The sequence below is a fragment of the Prunus persica genome, chromosome G6 (assembly GCF_000346465.2).
Source record: "Prunus persica cultivar Lovell chromosome G6, Prunus_persica_NCBIv2, whole genome shotgun sequence".
Taxonomy (NCBI): Eukaryota; Viridiplantae; Streptophyta; class Magnoliopsida; order Rosales; family Rosaceae; genus Prunus; species Prunus persica.
Genome location: NC_034014.1, coordinates 15,002,632 through 15,011,632, shown reverse-complemented (window position 1 = coordinate 15,011,632; position 9,001 = coordinate 15,002,632). Strand labels below are relative to the sequence as shown.

Sequence of the window (9,001 nt, the reverse complement as noted above, 5' to 3'; positions counted from 1 at the left end):
TGATTTGCCTTTCGTTAACTCAAGGCAATATGTGTCTTAATTCTTGTGGATGTTTGTAAATATTTCTAGTTATGGTATATGAGAACATATTTCATATACATATATACTGTAATATAATCTTGGAACAGGATGCAACAAAACGAAAAGGAAACAAACAAACTAACTAAATTTTCTGGTCAAAAATACTGCAGTTTCTGCAACAAAATCTGAAATAAACAGAAACTGCACAAAATCTGCTCAAAATCTGAAAACAAGCATTGAATGGTAGTCGAAAACGAATATCCACTCGTTAAACAATTGTATAATTTTCATTAACTTCAAAAAAGAATCACAATATCCAATTAGAAGCTGTGTATCCAATTACAAGCAACTAAAACTGCAATACAGTTTTTGCAAAAAGTGCAACGCTGTAACACCCCGACCCCAAATTTCCCCAAATTTTGCCCTCATTTAATTATTTAATTATTTAAGGGTATTTTAGTCATATTTTTAACCGGAGAGAGTTTGGGACCGCGACTATTATTTTTGGATAGGTCGTACTGAGACGAGTTCATAGACACGTAGTGGGCTCGAATCGGAGTTGTAACGAGAGAGATATGGTCAAGAGAAGCCCAGTGGCACAATCGTAAATATTTCGAAATGAGATTTTTTTATAAAAATCTGGTTTTCTCTCTCTCTCTCTCTCTCTCTCTCTCTCTCTCTCCCGCGCGACCTCTCTCTCTCTCCCGCGCGACCTCTCTCTCTCCTCTCTCCCGTTTCGCTGCCGTCGCCTTCCAAGAGGCGCCGGCGCCGCCACAGGGCACCACCGGCCACGGGACCGGTGGCGTTCGAACCGCCGTCGTCCCTCCTTCCTTTCCCGACCATTCCCCGCCGGCGACGCGGCCTGTGCTGGCCGGAAAATGCAGAAAACCGCCGGTTTTCAGTCGGAACTTCAAGCTCCTCGATCTCCTTCGTTTCTCAACCAAATCGTTCGAGTAAGGTATGGTTTCTCAGCTATTTTTCATGCTCTAACTGATGGTAGGCTGGGTTTTGATCGATTTTACCTCTAGATCACTCGATTTTCGAAGTGAAAATCGGCCGAACTTCGGCCGCCGTGATCGGCCATTTCCGGCCACTTTTTGGGGTAGGTCCAAGAACAAAAGTGACTCCAAATGAGGTGTTTTACCTAGGATAGGAGTTTGGAGTCTTGGTTCCGAGATTTTTCGACGAACCATAATCGCTTTGGACACCCGATCTGCCCGCGCGTGTGGCAGCGCGTGGGCGAGGGTGGTGGAGTAACTCTGGGCAGTTTTGAGATCCTCGTGCCGTCACGAGTGCGTAGGATTTCGCGGATCTCAATTCGGACGTCGTTTGACTATCGAATGGATAATCGCATATTATGCGTTATCCGGGTTCGATAGGTTGGGACCGTCGGATGGTTCCAAATTTAATATATGTTAATCTAGGTAATTCTAGGATCGTGTAGGAATTCACGGATCGTGAATCGGAGCCCCGGATGTTCCGAATAATAATTTTAAGTTTATATTTTATATTAACCGTCAGATCGTGCGATCGTGAGCAATCCGACCTTCCGATCTGAACCAAACTTGCAGGACAAGTGTCCTATACCTGGTAGAACCCATAGGGACCTTCGGATCGGAAATTGGAGGTCGTGAGTTCCGCAGGTCCGTTTGACCAGGGTTAGAGTAGTTTGACCCTTGGTTGACCGTGAGTCTCCCGGAGTAATCTCACCTTTCCTAGAGGGATTATCGGGTGCTAGATGATTGTGGAGGGTTACACAATATTAGGATTAATTGATGTAGTTATAATTATATATGGTTGTACAAGGGTACAACAGAGTCTAGAATGTCAGTTTGGAGTGCTATACGCACTACTTTAGGTACCTCCTCGGATTTTGGATTCGCTACAAGTACCACAAAGTGAAAGTTAGGTCCCACGTGGCGTAGGTTATCCGGCGTTGGGACAGGCCCCATACGTGGCGTTGGTTGTACCGGCGTATGGGGAGAGATGTGATATGTTGTTCAGGTCTCACGTGGCGTAGGTTATCCGGCGTTGAGACAGGCCCCATACGTGGCGTTGGTTGTACCGGCGTATGGGGAGCTATATGATGTTGTGTTGAGGTCGCATGTGGCGTAGGTTATCCGGCGTGTCGACAGACCCCATACGTGACGTTGGTTGTACCGGCGTATGGGGAGATTTGTGATATGATGTGCAGGTCTCACGTGGCGTAGGTTATCCGGCGTTGAGACAGACCCCATACGTGGCGTTGGTTGTACCGGCGTATGGGGAGATATTATGATAGTATGGCATGGTCGCACGTGGCGTAGGTTATCCGGCGTGTTGACAGGCCCCATACGTGGCGTTGGTTGTACCGGCGTATGGGGAGATTATGTGAAATACAAAGAAATGAAATAAGGTATCGCCCAAGTAGGGAATTGAGTTTTAGGGAAGAACTACGTGTGGCTTGATCCCTCAAGGAGGGTACGTAGGCAGCCTAAGGTTATTAGGTGCAGCCGCAGACTAAATATTTGTCATATTTGGTATTTGAATTGTTTGGTAGTTGTTGGAGAATTATTGGAAGGCCGAAGGCCATTTGTGTGAATTGCATGAAATTATATTGTGTATGCTGCCAGTTGTGGATATTAAATGCGTTTTTATGCAGGTTGAAATTTTGGGAAAAGTCCAATTTATAGGGGAGACTCTGCCGAAATTTTGGCAGGAAGTCTCGGTTTTTGGTAAGTGGGCCTGACATCGGGGTGATGTCAGGAATTCCAAAGGGTTCGTCTCGGATTTTGAGAAAATTCGGGGCGGGTCCTTTCAAACGCAGAAACTGACTATACATTCGCTAAACCATATCTAAAATAAAAAATTGTCAAATGAGAAGGAGTGTTCATATAATAGCCTTGCAAGTCTTCCTATTGTGCCCAGCAACACTGCACCGACTGCATTTCAATGGCCTTTTAAATTCACCAAAAACTTTGATCCTCTTTGTTGGTGGTCTTCCGGCTGGCCTCTTTGTAATTGGCGGAAGCACAACTCCAGCTGCAGAACCATTGCTGCCCAATCCTTTCCCAATATCTGGAATAGGAAAAATAGGACTCTCATAGGCTTTTCGAAAGAAGTCGGTTTTGTAGTAACACTCCACGTAATCATAAACTGAATCTCTCTTTGCTAGGATTGCAGCCACCGCATGTGTGCAAGGAAAACCGTCAATTTGCCAAAGACGGCAAGAACAAGTCCTTTGCTCGAGATCAACCATCACAGAATAATCAGCAAATACTTCAAAAACAGTGCAATTAGAACGACGAACTGCCCAAGTCCTACCGGCCTTCGCATTTTCACAGAGTCTAGTTTCCATCTCCGGACACAAAACTGTTGTCCACTTCTCCGCTTCAAATCGTCGTTGAGAATTCAATACCATCAATTTCTGTCGAATCCCTTCTATCAAAGGTAGCACCGGCAAATCTCGAAACACACCAACCCAATTATTAAAGGACTCCGCTAAACTGTTTGCCATCTCCCCATAACGCATTCCTTTGAAAAATGCGTTGGCATAGTGATCTCTAGACAAATCAGATATAAATGCCTTCACTTTCGAACTCCCAACAATCACCAACTCCTCCATTGCTACCTTAAACTCTTCCTCCGTAACAGCATATGCGCATCTACTAAATAAATTGATAACACGGTCTTGGAGCAGTTTCCCATAACCTGACTTTGGGTACTTTGATATCAAATTCTGTTTGAGGTGATAATAACAGTAAGAATGAGGCCATCCGGGAAACACAAACCCCATTGCATTTAACAAACCTTGATTGCGGTCCGAGAAAAAGGTATCCACTCTCCCCATCGGTAGCAATACAGAAGCCAAATGTTGAAGAAACCAAGTCCAATTCTCCTCTGTCTCATAATCAACAACTCCAAAAGCTAGAGGATAAAACCCTGCAAAACAAAACCAAAAGCACAAGTATAAGCAAAAACGGGAAACTGCAGTGCAGTTTATGAAAACAAATCTGCTCAAATTTGAAAGGAAACCAAAAGCCAAATCCATGATCCAAGTACTAAAACTAAGTTTAAAACACATTTAAGTTCATGAGCAGTTACAACATTCCCACAGACATGCAAAAAATATTAATAAAATCGAATTATGAAACAAGAAACTGCAATGCAGTTTCTGCTAAAATTGCAACAAATGAAAATCTGCAATACATTACAATAACCATACCTTGATTTCCATTCTTTCCCGAAGCACAGAGAAGCTGCCCCTTGTACTTGCTCTTCAAAAACGTAGCATCAATGAACAACAAGGGTATGCAATATTGAAATCCAGCAATGCAACCGCCAAAAGACACAAAAAACCGTCGAAAGCGATTAATTCCAGCTTCACAATCAAGAGTGCAGAGAGAACCAGTGTTAGTTTCCTTTACGGCGTCCGCATACCACACTAACTCGTTGAAGGACTTCGACTCATCACCGTGAACGTCCAATTTAGCTAACTCTTTGCCAAACCATGCGTGGTAGTATGAAATGTCTATACCATAATAATCTTTGAACTCGTGTATAATCTCAACTGGCTTCAGCTCTGGTTTTGCACGAATTCTGTCCACAATGAGGGAGGACACCACACGAGACCTCATCATCTTACTTTTTGATTCCCGTATCCGACCCGCACATGTATGAACATTATTTAACGTCCGAATTACAAAACTGCCAGTAGCTTCACAACGAGAAGCATAAACACGCCAGCTGCAACCCTCCAATTTCTTATTCGAACAAACAGCAACCACCCGCTTCTTGTCATTGCCGGCATATAAAAAATTAAATCCTACTTCAAGAGCGTACTTGCACAATTTCAACCGGAACTCCTCTGCACCACCGTCAAACTTCTGCCCCACATGATGTATGTATGTCTCCCACTCATTTGACAACAAAGGCTTAGCACTTGCTCTCTTCGACCTGCCCAAAAACTCGTTTCTGTCTTCGACAGTACTAGAACACGACGACTCGCCCTTTTCACATGCTATCAACTCCTTATTTACACAAAAATCACCACTATATTCACTGATCCTGCATAAATCGTTCACTAAAATATCAACAGTCTTCTCATTTGATATCAACAAAAATGTCCTCATCAAGTCCAAATCGCTATCCGTTTCTAGAAAACAACTCGGATAACTGGGCACCGAATACCGTAATGTGAAACAACCCAACTGCAAACCCCTAAACCTCAGACACAAAGTCTTCAAAATATCAACCATGGATGACTCTGATGAAACTGAAAACATGATGGTTTCCGACTTATATGTGCACTTGGCAATGACACACACCTCCATTAGCCTTGAAAATGCAAACAAAACAACAAACAAAAACATAATATCAAAACACGTTTGACTTCATGAGCAGTTATAACATTCCCATAAACCTTAGCAAAAGCACTCTGAAATTGAATTATGGAACCAGAAACTGCATTGCAGTTTCTTGTTCAAAATTTAGTACAAACAACCAGAAATCAAAATGCAAAGACAGTACTGAATATCAAAACACGTTTGACTTCATGAGCAGTTATAACATTCCCATAAACCCTAGCAAAAAGCACTCTGAAATTGAATTATGGAACCAGAAACTGCATTGCAGTTTCTGGTTCAAAATTTGCTACAAACAACCAGAAATTTTGAATCCAACGATTTTGAATGGTTAATCCCTATAAACGAAGCAAAACCTAAACGAAGAGTAGTTTTGAATCCAACGATTCATCCATTTTTCCAAAAACTGCATTGCATAAAGAACAACAGCAAAAATGTGTAATCCCTAAAATCGAAGACAAATCTGTGTTAGAGGGTCATTTTCTTACTGTTTTTTTCCCAAGAGAGTGAAAATCACTTCGATAGTCGTCAGTGGTTGTCGTTGTTGGTGGTGGTTTCTGCTCGTCGTCGTTGCTGCTCGTCGTTGCTGCTCGTCGTCGTTGCTGCTCGTCGTTACTGCTCGTCGTCGTTGCTGCTCGTCGTTTCTGCTCGTCGTCGTTGCTGCTCGTCGTTGCTGCTCGTCGTCGAACGAAATTTGCCTGCCAAACGAACGAAATCTGCTGCCAAACAACTGAGCTCGAAGACGAAACAGAGAAGAACACGAAGCTGCTGCCAAACGAACGAGAACGAAAACGAAACAGAGAAGTCGCGCCTTGTTTAAACATTCAGGGGCAAAAGCGTCATTTACTGTATAGGTTTACAAATGGGCCAACGAATCTGGGCCTCTCTTTGGGCTAATCCAAAATAGTAATTTTTTCCTAGGTATTAAAACTAAAATCAAAATATCCAATATCTTACAAACTAATTAATAAAGTTAATTATGTCTAAAACCTAATTTTTCTTTTTTTTTAACCACGCAGTAGCTTAGGTTAGGAGGTTAGGTGGTTAGGTTTCCTTTTTTTTAAAACGAATTTTTTATACCCTGTACGCTAAGGGCTAATGAATATTGCAGGTTTCTTTTCTTCATTTTTTTTTCCTAGTCCAAAATGACCTTGTTTTGGTCAGGAATTAAAACAATAAAATTTCCGCGCACAGCAAAACACAAGTTTATTTTCGTTGAGTCTGAGTGAGACATTTTGTCAAACAGGTGGAGGGCACAGCACAGACTGTGCGAAGGGGCAAATCTCCACCACCTCCATTGCTTGCTCTCCATTGAGGCACCTCCCCTGCGCCTGCGCAAGTCCGCCACTGCTTGTACTTTTGAATTCCAACCAACTATGTGTATTTTTCTTTCAAAATCTACGCGTTAAAAAATTGTCACTCCTATATATACTTGTAATGAAGAACTCATTAAGCTAATATATTCATGCTCACCTCAACCCGACTAGAGCACGAAGACCAAAAAGTAAGTTAATCGTGGCGAAAGGTGAACTCATTGGAGGACTTGGTTTGGTCGGGGTTCTTATTATTATAATAGAAAGGTTCCACACAACCCCGACTCACAGGGTGTGCGGGTTGGATGAAGGCATAGGGCCCTAAAAAAATGGGGTCTCTTACACACCTCCAGTCCAATATGTATACTAGCAAAAAAGGCAATATGTGAAACTAATACTTTTTGAGCTTTATTTTAAACTTTTAGGGTCTTTTTCATTATCTTTCATATAATGGGCCTTTTTTTACTTCAACTAACTTACTTACCACCTAAGTTTGAAACTAATTATTATAATTTTTGTCCAAAATGAGGTAAGTGTTAAACAAAAAAGGCCTCATTTTTCATTATTATGTAGGGCCTCCAAAATCAATGGAATGGTTGCACATGTTACAATGAGTTTGGTCTAGTAGATAATTGTTTAAAGTGAGAGAGTATGTGTAGTATTGGAGAAGATCTCTTTATATATGGGAGATAGGTGCCCTCTCCTCCTTTTTTGGGTCAAAGGGAATGATATTTCATTACGAAATAAAGTTATCTTGTCACACCAGTCATGGAATATGCCATTACCACATCTTTTGCATCATCCTTTGAATTAATGGTCTCCTTACTATGCTAAGATGATCTTCCCATAGGAGATTGAAATTGATCGTTCCATTTTGAGCAATATTTTAAGATGTGTCAAGCATGATACAACTCAAAAGATCTATTTAGAAGCCTATTATAATTCAAAAATATGAATTTGCTTGAAAGCACTATACATGGGTTAAAGGAAAAATAAGTTGGTTCATAAATATAATTATGAATACAACGTTAAGATATGAAGAATTGGCACTCACTGCATGACCAAGATTTGAGCCACTTATTGAGTTTGAGTTGCCTTTATTTCAAACTTCTCTTCTTCCATAGAGAGTATTGTTGGTTGATGGTCTTGATTTGAGATGCAATGGCTTGAGGTGTTTGAGATCCGGGGCAGCACTGTCGGGATATAAACTTTTGGTAGACAAAATTCCAAAATGTTTTTATTTGATTGAATTTTTCCAATAACACCATCTTCACTAATCTACGCTCAACCTCTGCATAAAAGCTTTATCTTCTTGTGGTTTCAAATTTACACTTCTCTAGGGTTTTTGGGTCATCTTTGTTAGTGATGGAAGAAGAAATTGATGTTGTGTATTATTAAACAAATGGATGGGGGTATTTATAGCGTTTTGGATGAGTAGAAAAGTAGAGTTTTTTAAAGTTTAGACAAATTAAAGATTAATGGTAAAATGGAAAATTTCTAAATTTTCTATATGGGTGCATGCAGCGAATACATGCGCGATTGTGAATAAGAAAGCCCAACTAATGTATTTCTAGAAAACGCGTTTGGGCAAAGCCCACAAACGAGAGAGAGAGAGAGAGAGAGAGAGAGAGAGAGAGAGAGAGCCCATTTAATAATTTTAGTGCTCAAGTCAAGACTCAACATCAATTGAAATCTGAGGTGAAATGAAACAGCCTTAAGAAAAAGCACTTGTTTAAACAGTGCTTTTAGCTGTTCACTCCGTACAAGCAAAGCACAAAAGACAAACGCAAGTGATAACTGGCGCTAGGTTGTAGTACACTGTCTGGGGCCAAAGTCCTCCTACGATACCATCTGCCCGCCTTTTCTTTCTTACTAGATTTTCTCTCTTGTGTATTTTCAGACTTCACTTTCCACCAAAGCAAACAACACGGAGCCAGCTGTACCTTCCTCTTTCTCACAAGTCTTTGTTATCCATCTAGTTAGTTCCCAACGGGAGGAGACAACCTCAAATGGGGGTGGGGCCCACCCTCTGGCCCCACACGGATTGGAACTTACTCAATTGTCTATGGACCCCATACTCACGTTAGCTCACGTGGCATGTGGCCATTTGACTAGGCAGCAGTTGATGAATCAATGGAAAGTTTTATTAATTCCCCTCCCCCCACCACTAATGATAAATATTATTCACTAAAACAAACCAAACTGTTAGTTACCAAATTATAACTTTGAGATGATCTCTCAAAGCAAACCCTAAATGTCATGTTTTTGTTGATTTGTGTTTGACCCTCAGTTTTTTTTGGGGTAAACAAGCAGTAGTCTAAACTC

General features: G+C 41.3%; 1 protein-coding gene across 1 annotated transcript; it reads right to left on the bottom strand.

Annotated features, from left to right (window-relative positions):
- On the bottom strand, positions 2,891-5,358 carry LOC109949651. Its single transcript, XM_020565741.1, has 2 exons — positions 4,226-5,358; positions 2,891-3,942 (listed from the first exon to the last, which is right to left on the bottom strand). The coding sequence occupies exons 1-2, from the start codon at positions 5,331-5,333 to the stop codon at positions 2,891-2,893; spliced, it is 2,160 nt and encodes a 719-aa protein (XP_020421330.1). The 5' UTR covers positions 5,334-5,358.